This window comes from Pygocentrus nattereri, chromosome 20, assembly GCF_015220715.1.
Source record: "Pygocentrus nattereri isolate fPygNat1 chromosome 20, fPygNat1.pri, whole genome shotgun sequence".
In the NCBI taxonomy this organism is placed as follows: Eukaryota; Metazoa; Chordata; class Actinopteri; order Characiformes; family Serrasalmidae; genus Pygocentrus; species Pygocentrus nattereri.
Window position 1 is genome coordinate 7763763 of NC_051230.1, and position 19128 is coordinate 7782890.

Consider the following 19128-nt stretch of genomic DNA (forward strand, 5'->3'; position numbering starts at 1 on the left):
ACGCCCATTGATACACACTTTGCCTTTCTGATGGCAGTTATATACTTTTTTAAACGAAACCGCTTCAGCTTTGGGAGAATGTCATAACAAACACTCTTTTGTACCTTCAATGCCAAACACACAAATCCATCCAAGTCCAGGAAAAAGTCTCTTACACCAACAGACCTACCTTTGGTTTCATCTAAGAAAGAGCTAATCTGATCAACAGAGTATAATATCTCACTGTTATACTGACTTCCTCACACATCAGACACCTCAGACATCCTGTCCTCCTCCTGAGACACAGGTAACGTGACTGAACATCACTCACTAGCTCAGATTCCTGCTCTTCAGCGCTGCTCCACCCCTACACTGAGTCCAGCCTGCACCTGAGCACCATCCTCACTCCTCACCCCACACCTGAGCACCATCCTCACCCAACACCTAGAGAGAGAGAGAGAGAGAGAGAGAGAGAGAGAGAGAGAGAGAGAGAGAGAGAGAGATAATGAAGGAAAAAATGACAGAAGGATGAGAGAGAAAGTGAAAAAACATAGAGAGAGAAGTGAGAGAGGAAGGCCAAGTAGACCAGCAAACCAGCAGTAATGAGAAGGAAAGAAAGAATAGCATTGGGGAAAAATGAGAGAGAGATAGGGAAGGAGAGTGGAAGAAGAGAAAGGATAAACAAACAGAGATGGATGGAGGGAAACAAGGCAAACAGGAGGCTAGGGAAAAATGAGAGCACGCGCAAGAGAGAGAGAGAGAGAGAGAGAGAGAGAGAGAAGATTGAAGTGAAGTGGTGCAGACAGAGAGACAGTGAAATGAAGAAAGAAATAAGGGAAAGAGAGAGAGGGGTGAGAGAAGATAGACAGAGGAGCATCTCTTCAAGAGAAGCTGCTCTTTAAGAGTCTCCGGTCGAGAGTCCAGGGAAATAAGAGGGAGAAAAGAGGGCAGAATGTAGAGAAAGAATAGAAAAGGATAAGAAAGGGATAAGAAAATGAAAAGAATGGTACGAATCCCCTGCCAGAGGCTGTAGACACTCTCGCTGCGGCGCTAACTAAGAAAGACAGACAGAGAGAAGAACGCAGTGGGTGGGAGATCTCCTGTGTAAGCACTCTCTACACTACTGCTCAGAGTCTGAAAGCGTGTTTCAATGATAGGAACCCAGCTCTTTTACAGATACGGGTATGGAATGACTGCAGTGTGCTGGCAGCACTCAGAGAACTCACAGGAGGCTGTAAAAAAGTGAGACATTTCAAATGTACTCAGAATGATGAGGCTAAAATACTGTGAACAGGTAAATACAGTGTAGCATTTATCAACAGATGGATGCAGCACTACTATGTGATTGGCTGAGCTGCATTCAAAGCTTTGTAAAATATTCAACTTACTCGAACCTTTGGAAACTTCCTGAAAACTGAATTCTGTATTCATGTGCTGATAGACTGGAATGTATTAAAAGATGGTACCAGCTATCAGCTAGTATAGGAGGTTAATGACCTCAACCAATGCCAAACACACCATGAGTAAGAACCTGGTTTTGTTAAAATTCCTCTTAACAAATCGAGCAAGGCTGATCAACTCAGCAGACAGCTAACAGCTCATTTTCAGTGTTCCGAGCTTTGAATTAAAATATTTGAGGAACCACTTTAAAATTGCAACATGCAAAGTAAAGGGTGCACAACCTGCTCCAAATGTACATGTTTTTGGTAGATCTGCCATAAGAATTACTTGCATGTGAAAACAAATGCGTGGGACGCTTAGCTTGATGCATCACAAAGGAAAATCCATAGAGGTAAATACACATACACCGGTCAGACATAACATCATGACCACCTCTTTGTTTCTACGCTCATTGTCCATTTTATCAGCTCCACTTACTGTATAGCTGCACTTTGTAGTTCTACAGTTACAGACTGTAGTCCATCTGTTTCTCTGATACTCTGTTACCCCCTTTTACCCTGTTCTTCAGTGGGCAGGACCCCTAATGAACCCTCACAGAGCAGATGCTATTTGGGTGGTGGATCATTCTCAGCACTGGAGTAACACTGATGTGGCGGTGGTTTAGTGTGTGTTGCGCTGGTATGTGTGGATCAGACACAGCAGTGCTGAAGACGTTTTTGGATCATGGTATATATATACATATATATACCATGATCCAAAAACTCCTTCAGCACTGCTGTGTCTGATCCACTCATACCAGCACAACACACACACACACACACACACACATTTTCTATCGGTATATGCCACTGCTCAAAAATTTGGAATCACTTCTGATATGAATCAATTTTATTTTACACACAAAAATACATTATACGGCATAGATGTAATTATTATAAATTGTTTATGTATTTGTAGGTGTTGTAAACATTATTTGGGGTATTTTGGGAACCAAGAAGTTATTAAATAAATCACTTCTGATATGAATCAATTTTATTTTACACACAAAATTTGTGTTAACAAGCAATTGAACCTAATAAAGTGGCCGGTGAATGTATACATATATATGGATACCCCAAATAATGTTTACAACACCTACAAATACATAAACAATTTATAATAATTACATCTATGCCGTATAATGTATTTTGCCGTATAACACTTTATTAGGTTCAATTGCTTGTTAACACAAATAGCTGATCATCCAATCACACGGCCACAACTCAGTGCATTGAGGGCTGTAGAGGTGGTCAAGACAACTTGCTGAAGTGCAGACCGAGCATCAGAACGGGGAAGAAAGGGGATTTAAGGGGCTTTGAACGTGGCGTGGTTGTTGGTGCCAGACGGGCTGGTCTGAGTATTTCAGAAACTGCTGATCTACTGGGATTTTCACGCTCAACCATCTCTAGGGTTTACAGAGAACGGTCCGAAAAAGAGGAAATATCCAGTGAGCGGTCAGTTGTGTGGACGAAAATGCCTTGTTGGTGTGAGAGGTCAGAGGAGAACGGGCAGACTGGTTCCAGATGATAGAAAGACAACAGGAACTCAAATAACCAACCAAAATCTCTGAGGAACGTTTCCAACACCTTGTTGAAAGTCTGCCATGAAGAATTAAAGCAGTTCTGAAGGCAAAAGGAGGTCCAACTAGCAAGGTGTACCGGTGAGTGTATGTGTATGTATATATATTTATACTACTTTCCTTAGCAGAATAATTTAATAAAAGCAATATGTTTTTTTGTTTTTATGAGCATTCTATAGTAGTTAACTATAGCATAGTTAACACAACCTCTTTTGGCTTATATTGGCTTTATTTAATAACCTCTTGGTTCCCAAAATACCCCAAATCTACAAATACATATACAATTTATAATAATTACATCTATGCCATATAATGTATTTTTGTGTGTAAAATAAAATTGATTGTGTGTGTGTGTGTGTGTGTGTGTGTGTGTGTGTGTGTGTGTGTGTGTGTGTGTGTGTGTGTGTGTGTGCTTGTCTTGCTGTACTTGTGAGGGCTACATGTCCTCACAGTGACAGGACAACATGACATTTGTGTGTGTGTGTGTGTGTGTGTGTGTTACAGAGTGTGTGTGTAGAATATCTCTGCACTGGTTACTCTGCGGATGAGTTCTGTCCACAGGAGCTCTCTCTCAGCCTGTGCTCCCTTCATCACCCCCCGGTTCTCCTGGACCCGCCGGGACAGGTACGGGATCACCTCACTTATCGGACCATATGGGACATACTTATACACCGGGAAACCTGCCTGACCTACACACAAACAGACGCAGGGAAATCTGATAAATCTTTTTTAAAGACCATACAAGGTTTAAAATAACAGGAGCAGCAAGGCTAGTGCAAGCTGCTTATCTACCTCATCACATCCATTTTTATGGATGGTTTCAAATTAGCTCATTAATTAGGTCATAAACACTTTAACAATCATTAATACACATAAATAGCACTTTTATCTGTAATAAAAAGGGTGACAGTGAGGTGTTCCATCTGACCAAGCTGACAGGTTTAATACTGACGGATGGAGAAGACCAAGTAAGATAAGCAACCAGTAAGATCTGAGCTTTAACAATACAGATAAATGGGGTCACTATCTGGCAAGCAACTGTTCACTGATGCCCTTTTTCAGTTAGAACTGTTTGATGTTTTTTGATTGACGTGTTTATATCCTAACCATTAATAACCATTAAAAAAACTAATTCTAAACCCTTCAAAAACTCTTTTTAACGTCTTTTTGCAAAGTGACTGTTAATCATAAAAATCGGTGATGTCATGATTTTTGAATTCCACTACTGAAACATAAAGATCTATAAAACGTAGACACTGAGACATCTACCTGGATTAAGAGGTATTGTGAGAAATCTAATCATTTTGATTTTGGAGTTACAGAAAGAGTACAAGGAATAAAATGCAGAGATACACTGTTAGAAATAAAGTACTTTTTCCCTTAATCAAGGTACGAACAATGTAAATGTACCCTCAAGTGTACAACCATGGTTTATAGGTCCAATTGTGTACCTTGTGTAAGTTTCTCCCAGTGGAAAAGTACATTTATGCACCTTTTCATAACCTAATATTTAAAAAAAAGAACAATAAAATAAAGCCTGGAGAACACACGGAGTGTGTGGAGTCAGTACAACTTAGAAAATATCATTTCAATGGATTTTGGTACAATTATGTCCCCTGACTAAAGGTACTGGGATGTATCTTTGAACGTACCACCCCAGTGACAAGAGGGGTACTGCCCCTGTGGCAGTTTCATGCCTTTTTTCTGAGACTGTATGAGGGCATTACGTCAGCGCTGCCTAAAAGTCCTGCTCTTCCATCATCAAATAACAGTTTGCAATATCAGCCAAGTCTAAATATCTGTCTGATGCCAATTTCGGACTATTTCAATATCCTGTTGCATCCAAAACATAAATATAGACAAAATTCATCCAACAAGCTAAACTAAGCTGCTCTTTTTTGCCTTTTGAAAACAAAGGTGTGAAATGGAGCCAAAAGGGTTCTTTGGTGTGTCACCATAGAAGAACAACTTTTGGTTCCCAATGGCTGGTTTCCATGGGAACCCTAGAACTGAATATTTTTAAATGGTTGGAGTTTGACATTTGTGGCATGAAGCCCATTCTCTATCAACCACATTGCACCACTGGTGGCCCAGCTTTCATCAGTGGAGATGAGTGAGAGAATGAAGAACCTTTCTAAAGTTGAAAGAACCTCCATAATCTTAAGGTTCCATGCTAATTAAAGCTTTTTTTTCCTTAGAATTGTACATCCCAGCCAAAAACCATTTAGCAATTGTTTATTTTACCAGGCTATGTCACTGTCTGTAGCTACCTGTGTGGCATGCAGTCCCAGAAACCACATACACAAATCTATTTGAGATGACTTAACAAGTTGACACAGTTTGAGGTTTGAAGTTTTTGATGATTAGGCATGCAGCTTATTAGCACTACACTAATTTGCATAAATAAGCTTCCATTAATTGTTATCTCAGCGACAGAAAAGACTGGGCAGCACATTTCTCTTGGCTGACTGACTATATTTTAGATAAGATGCCAAATTGTGGGAAAATAGCAACTTTAGGTATCTGCCAATGGTGATGCTGACCTGGACAGCATCTACCTGGATTAACAGGTATTACTGAGAAACCTAACATTCTTGGATTATAAAATCTTAAAAAGGATGAACCATATTCAATGACATCAGATTTATGTATGTGTGCTCATTTCATACCCAGTGGAAAGCTGATCTGGTCACACATCCCCAAAAGCTGACCAAAGTAGACCTTCTTATCAGTTGGTGCAAGACCCATTTCTTCCATCCTATAAAACAGCATCACCATGCAACACAATTAGAGGGAGCACAAGGTGCGTTTATTTTGCCATTGAAAATGACTGTATTTGACGTTTTGATTATTTTTTAAGCTGTTAGTCATCAGCGCTATTTTAATGATAAAATGTAGAATAATTTCGGAGCGCCTGTGATGTCTGCTGGTTCAACCCCAGATTTCCGCAGCATCCCTTAGAGCTTACATCACTTATGCATGCTTACTAAGATGGAACATGGTCAAATATTTCTGGAATGGCAGATGTGTCCCTGCAATGCACTCAAGAGTCACAAGCCACCCCCCCCTTTATGAGGTATTAGTAAACAGTAGTGACATTGTCGTTGATACGTGCTGTTGTAAATGAGGTGTTACCTCAGAGCAATGATTGCACTATGTTAAATAAAATTACATTGCGGCGTTCATTTTTTCTATTACTCACTCACCAGGGGACATCAATCACCGGCCTGATTTTGGAAATTGTTTGATCTAATAGCTGCTGTGGGTGATGCAGTGTTGGATCTGATTGCTAAGACTGTGGCTTAACTACTTAGCTTTGGGCATGAGTCATGTTATATTAGCAGCTACCAGTGAGCGAGAGAGTGTGTGAGAGTGTAGTGTAGCACATAATTCTGATATGGGGTCAGGTCAACATCTCTTAATCCTCCTCCTCTCCTCTGCCCTGTACAAATAAGTATATTAGTGGTACTGTGCATGTGTGTGTATGAGTCAGAGAGAGGTCCTACCTCCGGAGGGTGTGCTTCACCGTGTCAGTGTTGTGTGACGCCACCATGACGTTTGCCTTCCTGTTCCTTTCAATCTCCTCCAACACATGGTCCAGACACCTCCAGAAAATACAGCAATAGCTCAGTATGAGGAGGCACAAGACATGCAGACCATAACACGTCCAGAGACATGAACCCTGACAGGTCTACAGTTATTATTATCATTTTGCTGTAGCAATTTCTAATATCTAATATATCTAATATCTTAGCAATAGCTAATATCTAAATGTAATTATACGCATTCAAATGATGGTAATCAATGCTTTCAATCACGTATTCTCAGATGTTATGTGGAATTACTTTACAGTACTGTATAAAAGGCCACACTTTAGTCCACTCACCCCTTAAATGTCCAGGGTCCAGCCTAAGTTTTATTACACACTCCTAGCTCAGCCAGCTTGCATTGAACCCTGTAGTTATATGAAATATATAACTTTATATATAGCTATATAAAAAGCCTTGGTATGTAATAAGCATGGGATTTTAAGAAGTCATCGGTTATTCATTTTTCAGCTTCACAAAAATGCAGAAAGTATATATACCATGTGCCTTTATTCCAGCTTCCATTTTTCTGACTTTAGACTTGCTTCCACTTTTTGAGAGAAATCTACAGGAATATTTCAGTCTGAGAAGTTGGTTACATCTTCTGCATCACACAATGGGAATAATCCCAAATAAATATGCTGATGTTGAAGTCTAGACTTTGGAGTGGCCAGTCCACAGTTGTGAATCTAGAACATTTTACTAGGTTGTTTGCCTTCTACGCTGTAGACTGGGGTTCAATTGCTTGCCTGCCTGGGTATGCACTCTACACTATACAGAGTCCTTGGGCAAGACTCCTAACACCACCTTCGCCTTCCTGTCGAATATGATCAAATTGTAAGTTGCTCTGGATAAGAGCATCTGCTAAATGCCATAAATGGGTGGCATAGAGTTGCCGCTGGGTGACAATGTGAATGTGCAAGCAGGAGGGAGGGGTGGAGTGGAGATTAGACTGTTGTTCCACCAATTACCAAGAGTGAAACAACAACTCACTTAAAGGTGACAGCCCCCACCCCACAGCAAGCTGGATGCCAATGATGTGTCAGATATTTTGAGGTGGAACCTCGGGTGGCCAATAAGATTTCAGGGAGGAAATCAGCCCCCCTGCACATGCCGGTCCATTCGTCTGAGAACATCAGCAGCTTCTTTATTTGATTTACAAGTTGTCTATTTCATGTTCTCAGTATTAGCTTCTTCACACATCCTTTTAGATCCAGAGGCGCAGATTTGATTGGAGATTAATTTTCTCTCGTTCATCTGATGGTGACAGTTTTGCTGGTCTACCAGGTATTGCACAGTTATTAGGAATCTCATTTTCTTTGTATTTTAAAAACGGTTTTAGTTTATTTTCTTGTATTTTACTTTGATGCTCCCTTTCCTCATACACGTGGATTGTGTTATATATAATCAACTCTGAAATATCTCCTGATAAATGAAAAGCTTGTAGTTAATGACCATATAAACTTCAGAATAAAAGAATGAAGAGGGGCACGATTGTATTCCTGTACAACTTTTAAAGGTTTCACATAAATTCTAGGAACCTGTAAAATGTTAGATGTGTCCAGAATGATAAACCGTCCTATAGATGATTCCAAAATAACTCAGAAAGCTGTACAACATTGACAATTTCATTGTAATAAAATTAATATCCACAATGCTTCACTTTTCAAAAGCAGAGATCAAATCTCAAACCCCTCTTACACCATGCATTTGTTACTGCTGTAGCTGCAACTTTTAAGGGTTAAAATGACATAGAAGGGCACCGATATGCCCTAGTTTAAGGTTTTTATCAGGATTCTGCTCTGCCCACCACTGCTGCTCTTCACGGCATCATTTGTCAGCTGATGAAATTCCCTGAGATTCTCTCACCTGTGGTACATGCAGTTTGTGGTCTCATAGTCTGGGTTGATGGGGTCTTCATAGCCAATCTCCTCTGCCCGGCTTCTCTCTTGGTCCAAATATGCCCCCCGCACCAGCTTAGCCCCAAAACACCAGCCCTCTCTTCTGGACAACTCCACATCCATGCACACGTTATCAAAGGCTTCCTGCGAGGAGAGAAAACTAACTTCTGGTTTAACACAGCAATATTATCTATTATTTATACAGTATCTGTGATTTACACAATTCAGATATGATTTTATAGCCAGATACGCACTTACACTCCATATCATTTAACATTCACAGCTTGAGCCTAATATGATATAAATTATTGCAACAACTATAAAGCAATGATGCTGTAACAACTACATATAACTATATATACACTCACCGGCCACTTTATTAGGTACCTTGCTAGTAAAAGGTTGGACCCCCTTTTGCCTTCAGAACTGCCTTAATTCTTCGTGGCAGACTTTCAACAAGGTGTTGGAAACGTTCCTCAGAGATTTTGGTTGGTTATTTGAGTTCCTGTTGTCTTTCTATCATCTGGAACCAGTCTGCCCATTCTCCTCTGACCTCTCACATCAACAAGGCATTTTCGTCCACACAACTGACCGCTCACTGGATATTTCCTCTTTTTCGGACCGTTCTCTGTAAACCCTAGAGACGGTTGTGCGTGAAAATCCCAGTAGATCAGCCGTTTCTGAAATACTCAGACCAGCCCATCTGGCACCAACAACCACTCCACGTTCAAAGTCACTTAAATCCCCTTTCTTCCCCGTTCTGATGCTCGGTCTGCACTTCAGCAAGTTGTCTTGACCACCTCTACATGCCTAAATGCATTGAGCTGCGGCCACGTGATTGGCTGATTAGCTATTTGTGTTAACAAGTACCTAATAAAGTGGCCGATGAGTGTATATACATATATAGCTATAGTTTTGTAATAGCTGTATAACTATGATAGCATAACAGCCTTGTAGTAAAGATTGTAGTTTTATAGTAAAGAAAGTGTAATAGCTAAGCAGCAGTTATATAGCTCTATTCCATCAACGTCATGCAATCATGTTTCCACCATTTTTGTAAGCGACTTCAAGTTCATTATGAGACAACAAAGCCATTGCTGATCCAGCAAGGGAGTAAAACATGCATTTCTTAAACACCCAGCTTAACACGAACTTTTAAAGCATATTAACTTCTTTAACATTATTTAAGTGATATCTTTTGTTTGATTTGTTGCTGTAGTACTCTGAATGGCTGAGATTTCCCTCTGCATTACTACTGTGCGAAACAATAATATACCATCAGAAATGCAGTCTTTAGTGTAGTAGGTAGAGTATAGAAGTGTGTGGTTTGTGATGCAACATTAGATCAGCCAGTGAGACACTTTTAACAGTCCAGCAATGGCTGATTAGAGCTCTGCTCTGCCACTGGTTAGCTTTTCATTAACTGTTTCCAAGCGAATGTTTGAAGTATTTCTTGGTGACGGATGCATTTATAGAGGGAAATTAATGCATTTATTGAGGTAAATCTGTGTGAGCTTTGTATCCGTTAGCTCCTTGTTTGAAATTCATTCTACGTTTAAGGAACCTTAATGTAAATACAGCACCATTTAAAATGGACCAAAGATTTGAACAAGAAGCTTGTGAATAAGAAGCAAACTTCAGCTTTGCATGTGTTTCTAAGTTTATTGTATAAGAGCTTTGACAGTTTTGGTAGCTGCTTTTATTATTTTGTGTAAAATCTCATGCATTGTAATTTTCTAAACTCTGGACATATGCAGGTTATATACAGCTATATAGCTCTGCTGGTCTAACAGCTATATTAATAGTTTAATAGCTATATGATTTGAAAGTGTAAACAATATATAGCTACAATATTGTAATAGCTCTATAGCACTGATACTATAACAGCTATATAATTATGATAGTGTAAACAATACAATATGATAGTAGCTATATAGCTATGAGAGAAAGAATATACAGCTACAATAGCAATGATAGTTTAATAGCTTGTCATTAAGTGATTTATTTGAATGATACGAATATTCAATATAAAAGATAAAAACAATCTGCAAAAAAAGCATAATAAAAAATAATAACAATTTTTCATAAAAAAACAAAAAAAAAAACAATAAATAATATTTCCTGACTACCAATCTGTACTTGCTGTGATTTAGTGGTCACATACTACAGAGGACTATGTAGTATGTAGTGTATGTAGTGACTGGCTGTGGTTTATCACAAACAATAATACATGATCAGTGCAGCTTCTACAGCTTAACGTGGAATCTGAACTGTGTTAAACTTTACTCCAGTTTAACAATGAAGTTTTGTAAATATGTCTCCGAAGACACTTCCTGTGAAAATGTGAATGTGCATGTATTTGAATACATCTCACCTTGAGGTAGCACTGGTAGGTGTTGAAGACGATTGGGTGGTCTGTGTTAAAAATTCTCTGCATCACCAGAGTCAGCCAGTTGATGGCTGGTTGAAAATACGTCTGCTCTGCATCCACCATCAGCCTCACTCTGTTCTCTACAGCACACTGCACAGCACAAACACACATTATACACTATATTTCCAAAAGTATTTGCTCGTCTGCCTTCACACGCATATGAAATTGAGTGACATCCCATTTTTAATCTATAGGGTTTAATATGATGTCGGCCCACCCTCTGCAGCTACAACAGCTTCAACTCTCCACTCTCTACACCCTTTCCACAAGGGTCAGGAGTGTGTTCATGGGAATTTTTGACCATTCTTCCAGAAGCGCATTTGTGAGGTCAGATGCTGATGATGGATGAGAAGGCCTGGCTCACAGTCTCCGCTCTAATTCATCCCAAAGGTGATCTGTCAGGCTGAGGTCAGGACTCTGCGCAGGCCAGTCGAGTTCTTCCACACCAAACTTGTTCATCCATGTCTTTATGGACCTGCTTTGTGCACTGGTGTGCAGTCATGTTGGAACAGAAAGGGGCCATCTCCAAACTCTTCCCACAAAGTTGGGAGCACGGAATTGTCCAAAATTGGATTGCCAGATGGAGAACCATGATTTGTCACTCCAGAGAACACGTCTCCACTGCTGTAGAGTCCAGTGGCGACGCTTTACACCACTGCATTTGATGCTTTGCATTGCACTTGGTGATGATAGTTGCTGTCGTTCCCAATCACTTCCACTTTGTTATAAAACCACTGACAGTTGATTGTGGAATATTTAGTAGTGAGGAAATTTCACGACTGGACTTACCATTGGACGGTACCACGCTGGAATTCACCGAGCTCCTGAGAGCGACCCATTCTTTCACTAATGTCTGTAGAAGCAGTCTGCAGGCCTAGGGGCTCGGCTTTATACACCTGTGGCCATGGAAGTGATTGGAACACCTGAATTCAATTATTTGGATGAGTGTGTGAATACCTTTGTCTATATAGTGTATATTACTGCAGGCAGCGTAACACTAAGGAAGCATTTTGAATGTTACAGTTTCTGTAGATTTATATATACAGCACTATGTACAAGTCAGACACAACCCTTCCTTTATTTGCATAACACTGTATTTGAATGGTCTGTAGATGCTTTATAAATGCTCAATATATCTTTAAGTTCCATTTAACTAAATATCCAACAAAAGCGACTAAACTTGAAGTTGAGGGGTATTTGGATGACCCACTGCAGATGGTTTTTAAATGCTCAGTCTCTCTTTAGGTAATGTCCAACTAGATTTCCATCAAATGCAACTGAACCTCAAGGTCAGTGTGAAAGATTTTATTAAATCTATCCCTAATCCTAAACCTAACCCTAATCTAAAGCAAAATCTACACTCGCTCCTAACCTAAACCTAAACCTAAAACAGTTTATTAATGCTTGAAGTATCTGGACAGCATCTATAGTGGACTATCCAAATAAAGTGTGAACATTTATTTAATTTCCAGTGAAAATGGCCAAGTAAAAGTTATTCATTTATAGAGATTAGACTTGGGACAATGCACTTGCATAAGGAAGGAATCTAAACAATTTAAAGACTTAAAAAATGGGACTCCTAACAACCATGCAAGACCTGGTAGACCACCAAAACTGTCCCCATCAGATAAACAGCACTTAAATCTTTCATCATGGAAAAACAAAAAAAAGTTTGCAAATCAAATAAAGAAACAAAAAAAGCTGTTGGTGTCTCAGAACAAGGGACTGGCCACCCAGAGTCCAGACCTCAACATCACTGAACGTGTCTGTGATTATCTGAATTGTAAGCAAAAAATGCCACCAACTTCTAAGACTGAACTCTGAAGTGCGTAAAAATATCCCTGCAATATATTTGTGTATTTGTGCTTTGTACCAAGCCATGCTGGCCACATTAAGTGCTTTAGAGGAGGCAAAAAGGGATACAAGTAATGGTGTTTCAGACATAAGACAAGGTTGAGGTCGATTCCATTTCAACTCATTTCAAGTTCAGTTTAAGGTCTGCAAGATCAACAAAGAGCCAGGAAGAAGCACACCTTCCCTTACACTTATTTTGAGCCATTTTTTATTTATTTTGTCTTTTAAATTGAATTTGCTGATTGAACTGCAACCCCTTCTAGAGAAACCTCACTGCTCTTCTGTATGGACAGAAGCAGAGGGCCAGCTTCTGATGACCTTGTTATGGCCTGTAATGACAGTGCACCCTGAGCCTGTGACTTTTCAGCACAGCCTTCATGTCTTTGTGAACTTTCTGCATAAAAATATCACAGCAGAGGAGAGTATGTAATAGCTAAAGGCTGAAGGACTGCCCTTCCATTCCATTTTCTCCTCTGTGTGCCACCAGTCCATGACCACAGCATGTCTATAAAGTGCAGGAGTGATGTGCAGTACATGAATGACCAAACGTTTTGAATGAATCCTGAAAACATAAAGAGCAAAAATGATTTCTGCCAGAAACATAAAGCAGTGATTAATAATTTCTGTCTGACCTGTTATACTTTAGAAATCTACTTTTAAAAACTCTGGGAAATCATTTAGCGACAGAAGACACTAACTAATCAGGTTTTGAAAGCAGATTTTCAGTCATGTTCTCAGCTGTGCATGCTAACAGGCCCTTTGTCGTCGTATTTAACACTTCATGATGTCACGCATTTTCAATGAGAAGCAGGTCTGGACTGCAGGCAGGCAAGATTAAGATTAAGTGACCCTTATTAATCCCACAACGGGGAAATTTCACCTCCGCATTTAACCCATCCTTGAAGTAAAACAATACATACACACTAGTGAGCACACAACTAGGGGGCAGTGTGCACACTTGGCCAGAGCAGTGGGCAGCCAAATCGCAGCGCCCGGGGCCAGTTGGGGGTTAGGTGTCTTGCTCAAGGACACCTCAGTCATGTACTGTCGGCTCTGGGGTCGGTCACAGTTCTGTTTTTTGCTTTCACAGAGGCCAACGTGGGTTTGCAAATCACTTCCGATCATCTGAGGCTAGCAGCTCAGAGCCCAGTGTGTCACGTTTCCGGGTTCTCTTCTCTTGCATAGCATGCTCCAGGACTCCATTTCCCATAATTCCAGTCCTGATGACATCACCAATTCCTCCAATCAGGCGCAAATGCCTCGTTCTCAGTCACCTGATTTCTAATTCAATTCACATGTGCTTGTGTTTCTCTCAGAACTCACACAGTCCTTGGTTTGTTCTCCTCTCTGCGTGGTATCGCCGATTTCTTAGACTACTGAGCAGTTTTTCTCTGATTGTTTGACTTGTGCCTTGAACCTTTTGCCTGCTTTCTGTATCTTGCTCCTTTGGATTTGCCCTTCTGCTCTGTTTGCATGTATGCTTTGGTTATTCCGGTTTTTGATCCCCGTCTGGTTTTGGGATAAGATATTGGATTTGCCCTGAGATTGTGTTTTCCATGGACTTATGTACTGATAACTCATTAATCAGACTTCCATTTTTAAGATCCGCAAGCATCTTCTTGTGTTTGTGCAGCGTTACACAGGGACTAAATTATATGATTAATATGTCCTCATTGACCAGAACCAATTATGCTGTCAGTACAATGATTCAATTACTACACTCACCATGAGAATTAAAATATGCTCATCATTACTTAACTTACATGTATGTTTCATAGTAGCTACTGACCTACTGACTACTTATACTACCATACTGAAATCATTGTAAACAGTAAGTCTCAGATTTCAGTTGACTGAACAGAACTAACTGCATCACCAAAAAGAATCATTTTAAGCACCACTGGGCAGCACATAAAGGCCTTGAATGCATCAGGACTTGGACGACTCAGCTGTTTTCCTTCAAACTCACCTTAGCCAGCACTTCCAGTCTCTGCAGCATCCTCTTCATCTGCTGTTCCTCTTCCTCTGCGAATTTACTCAGAAGAGGCTCCAGACACTCCGTCTGTTCAATTAGGAGGAAGAGAACAGGCTACATTTGAAGCCATCTACAGTAAATGCATCTGTCAAAGTTATGGAACTGGTTTTGCTATGTGAAAATATGTTTTTGAGAAATGGTGCCTTATACATGTGGGGCTATGCGATGTAAAACCTATGTAGGCCAGCGAACGTAAACCTGAATTCTTTACAAAGTCTGAACTGAGTGCTAAAACTGGAGCTACATATAAATCTAGGCTAAATAAATCCAGGATATTCAAGAATAGTTCGTCATGTTGACCTCTGGAGACTGAACTGGGTAGCATTCTTTATTCCTAATATGGTGCTGCATATTTTTTTCAGTTATGTCAGATCATTTCAGTGTGAAGCCCCATCTCATCTTTTCATTTACCTTAGTAAAAGCCATATGTCAGCCAGTTCGATACAGAATGAAAATGCTTTGTGTACATATTATATACAGATGGGTAACATATGAAAAGATATCCTGACTCTCCAGTACTGCATGGTACAATTAAGTAATTAACAGCCTACTGTGCTCTGTGACATGAATAGAAAAGCTAAGCAGGCCCAGTTAGCCTTGAATTTGGATCAGGATGCAGGAGAAAAAAAAGTGGGAGAGGCCCAATCCCATTTCTAACTTTTACCCTACCTCTTGCTTTCAAGGGTCACCTAAACTCTTCCCCTATGAAATGAGACAACATTACTTTATTAGCAGACTACTAGTGGTGCTCCATTGGTGGCCCTGCCCGTCTGCAATACATCAAAACAACATTAAGATAATATAATATAATGGTTATTGTAATTTTTTAACGGAGAAAATACTCACCTCTGTGGGCTTCATTGGGCGAAGCCCTAACATTTTGCCCTACCCCTCTATCTCAACAAAAAACGGGACACCCTACCCCTGGGAGTGAATGCATGAAATGGAAGGGTATGGGCCGAGCGGTAGGGGCAAGGGATGAAATGGGATTGGGCTTTAGAGAACGACATCCTCAGGTTCACAATGAATCCTTGACCCTCTACATTGGTGGGTCTATTGTGTTGCAAAGGGGTGTATGGGTCCATTTGTCCATTTAGAGGGAAGGATCAAAGTTATTCTGATCACTTATATCCTGTAACGAAACATTCCATCCTGATGGAGCGGTCTCTTCCTGGAGTTCCACAGAGTGTGAATAGTTTGTTGAGTATGGAAATGATTCAAAAATTAGTTTGGAATTAGTATGGAAATAGTTCAAAAACTTTTACGGCCTTCAGAGTCACCAGTTCTCAAGCCAACTGAACACAGATGGGAGAGTTTGGACTGACGCGTTAGACTGTTCCACCAGCACCATCAAAACACCAATTGAGGTAATATCTTTTGGAAGAACGGTGTTCCATCCCTCCAGTTCAGTTCCAGAAACTTGTTGAATGCCAATGTGTAATGAAGCTGTGTTGGTGGCTCATGGTGGCCCAGTACCTTACCAAGCCACTTGATGCTGGTATTTATGTACATTTGTGCACAGTTTCCTTTAATGGTATGCATGTATGCATGTATGTATGTATGTATGTATGTATGGATTATTATTATTATTAATATTATTATGTATAAGTGTCAAACTTTTCCCATTAAATAAATCACATGATCAATTAAAATGATCCTGGGCTTTTAAAGAGTACATTTGCCATTTACGTTATTATTCACACTCTGTATCTAATTCACCGACTGAAAGAGACTCTACTAATTTGATAAGACAGCAATTAGGAGTGAACATATGCACTCAGTTCAATGCTGGGGAATGGAGCCACCCAGCTTGGCTCCTCTGTAAGTCAAAACTGGAGGTCCGCCTTATCAGTCTAATTACTTAACATGACTAATAACTGCCACAGGGCTTTTGCAGTGTTTCTGGAGGCAATTAGATCGCAAAACAAAATTGATCATTCTCTTCATTTCAGCCTCGTTTAAGACATTAGTGTCTAGCACTCTTCATACCTGTAGGTTGGGCACCACTAGGAGATGTGGCACTTTTGTTCTGTCATCAATCAGCCTGTTCCAGTCCAGTATGTCAATGGTGCTAATGTGAGCAAAGGGAAAAAAGTCATGTTTACCACGAATACTGTTTTTTCTGTAAATAAATAAATCAGTACATAAATAAACACATAAATAAATAAGAAGATTATTCAGAATCCACCCATATTTTATAGCAAACATGATTGGCTCAAAGACATTAAGGAGGATAGACTTTGCATTAATTAACTCTTAACAAGACACCCAGAGTAATTAGGATGATACAGCGAAAGAAGAGTCCTCCCTTGAGTTATTAGATTTTTAGTGAAATCAGTCACATTTTCATGAAATATTGCCTAATTGTAACGTTTCAACAGAATACGGACGGTTAAAAGACAAAAGGAAGGCTTTACTAGAAGACTCAGAGTCCAAGTTTGTGTAGAATGTGTAGTTATAAAGCAAGCAAAAGGTCAAAAACAGTAATCAGAAATCCAGGGCAAACAATTGCATTGGACCATTTGTCACTGTGCTTACACACTGTGAAATTAGACCTCTGCATTTAACCCAGCCGTGCGGTGAAACACCCACATACATGCACACTAGTGAACACACACACACTTGCCCGGAGCAGTGGGCAGCCCTATCCATGGAAACCAGGGAGCAATTGGGGGTTAGGTGCCTTGCTCAAGGGCACTTCAGTCATGGACTGTCAGCTGAACGGATCGAACCAGCGACCTTCCGATCACAGGGCCGGTTCCCTAACATCCAGCCCATGACTGCCCCAATACAGAGGGCACGACAAAAGGCAGAGTCAGAGAAACGTAAAGTACAGGTCATATACAGAAGTACACAACAGATGTAGCGCTCAGTAGTTCAACAATACCTCACAACTGTCTAAGGCTAAAGCCCAGGCTTATAAGCAATACTAGGTAGATCATATGACCAAATACACAGGTCACAGTAATTAGTACTCCGGGGATCTAGAGCGCTGATAGGTGCGTGTGGAGATTTCAGGAGTCAGCTGGTCTCCCAGAGGATTCAGGGAGATGGAGTCCATTTGAGTATCTGAGTCTGAAGGACGTGTGGTCATGTGATCTCCCAGAGGAGATGGAGTCCGAACCCTTGCTAGTGAAATGAAATGAAATGACTTCGGCACAACACTGTATACTAATCCTGACTAAGACTGTTACTCTGATTTAAGACTACATTAAACTACTTGTCTGTGGGACATTACAAAAAAATCAAAACTATTTAAGTTCATGATTTGTTTTGGAAATAAATGCATACAGATGCAGGAACACGTTTAGAATCAAATGTCATGCAGTTAAGCAAAAGACTCCAAGACCAAGATCTGCATACATTCCCTCTGGCCTGACTGCTACCGCAATAGTGCATAACCATCAGAATCTGATTAAAGAAAAAGTCTTTAGCTGTACGGATGAAAAAAAAAGAGGAATTTCCTGAAAACGTCTCCTCATTTCATCACATCTAAAACTTTCAAATTATCTCAGCGACGATTCTTACTTTGTCACTTCTCTGAACTCATTTCAAAGTTTCATGTGTGATAATTTGAGGACACAGTTCAGGCTGACCCTCTTATTACGCTGTAATAACAGATATTTCAGATTTGGAGAGCATGTCTCACCTTGACGAGTGCAGTTTCTCACTTGCGAACCAGCTACGGATGTCGCCTTCGGCGCCTAGCTTTGTCAGTAATGCCTGGAAGAGAAAACACATGTCTCTGTTGATACCACAACACGCTAGGAAGGCTTTAGTGGGGGCTCAGAGTGTTGTTTTGTATTGGAATTGATGCATTGTTAAAAGAAAGAGCTCCTGGTTACACAAACTAACCCCAGTGTCTCACTTTCTGGTAAGGCTCTATTTACATTGATCTAATATTCAACAGCACAAGCCATGAAAACAAAACTATTGACCTGAAATGAGTTCTGCAGAGTTACTGTCTGTCCATACAGAATTAGAACATGGCTTCTCTTGACAGATTTGCAAGTCAATCAGTACATTCAAGAAGAAGGAATAGGACCATGAATGACACATTAACTCAATTTAACCCCATAAATGGTCAGGGGCTGCTGGTAGGCCCAACATTTCTTTGACCTGAGAATAGCTCAGGCAGTTTAATTGTAGTTACTGAATAATGAGCCTTTGCATGTAATAAAACTGGATGTCTGGGATTTTAATGGGTGAATGGTATTCATTTCTTTAATGCTGTTAGCACATTTTTCTAGTTTGACCCTTCAAGCCATCCATAGTAGTGCAGGCTGAAGCCCCGTCGCTCGTGATTCATGTTGCTATATTAG

The 19128-nt window shown here is 40.2% G+C and overlaps 1 protein-coding gene across 1 annotated transcript in view; it reads right to left on the reverse strand.

Annotated features, from left to right (window-relative positions):
- Window positions 1-3496: 3496 nt before the first annotated feature.
- Window positions 3497-19128, reverse strand: part of prodhb (proline dehydrogenase (oxidase) 1b) — a 32469-nt gene continuing 16837 nt past the window's right edge. Inside the window, exons 6-13 of the mRNA XM_017724828.2 lie at window positions 18456-18529; window positions 16796-16877; window positions 14741-14833; window positions 10861-11007; window positions 8455-8630; window positions 6505-6603; window positions 5668-5756; window positions 3497-3687 (exon numbers count right to left, since the gene is read on the reverse strand). Of these exons, the coding sequence (XP_017580317.2) occupies window positions 3497-3687; window positions 5668-5756; window positions 6505-6603; window positions 8455-8630; window positions 10861-11007; window positions 14741-14833; window positions 16796-16877; window positions 18456-18529 (951 nt within the window). The remainder of the gene's footprint in view (window positions 3688-5667; window positions 5757-6504; window positions 6604-8454; window positions 8631-10860; window positions 11008-14740; window positions 14834-16795; window positions 16878-18455; window positions 18530-19128) is intronic.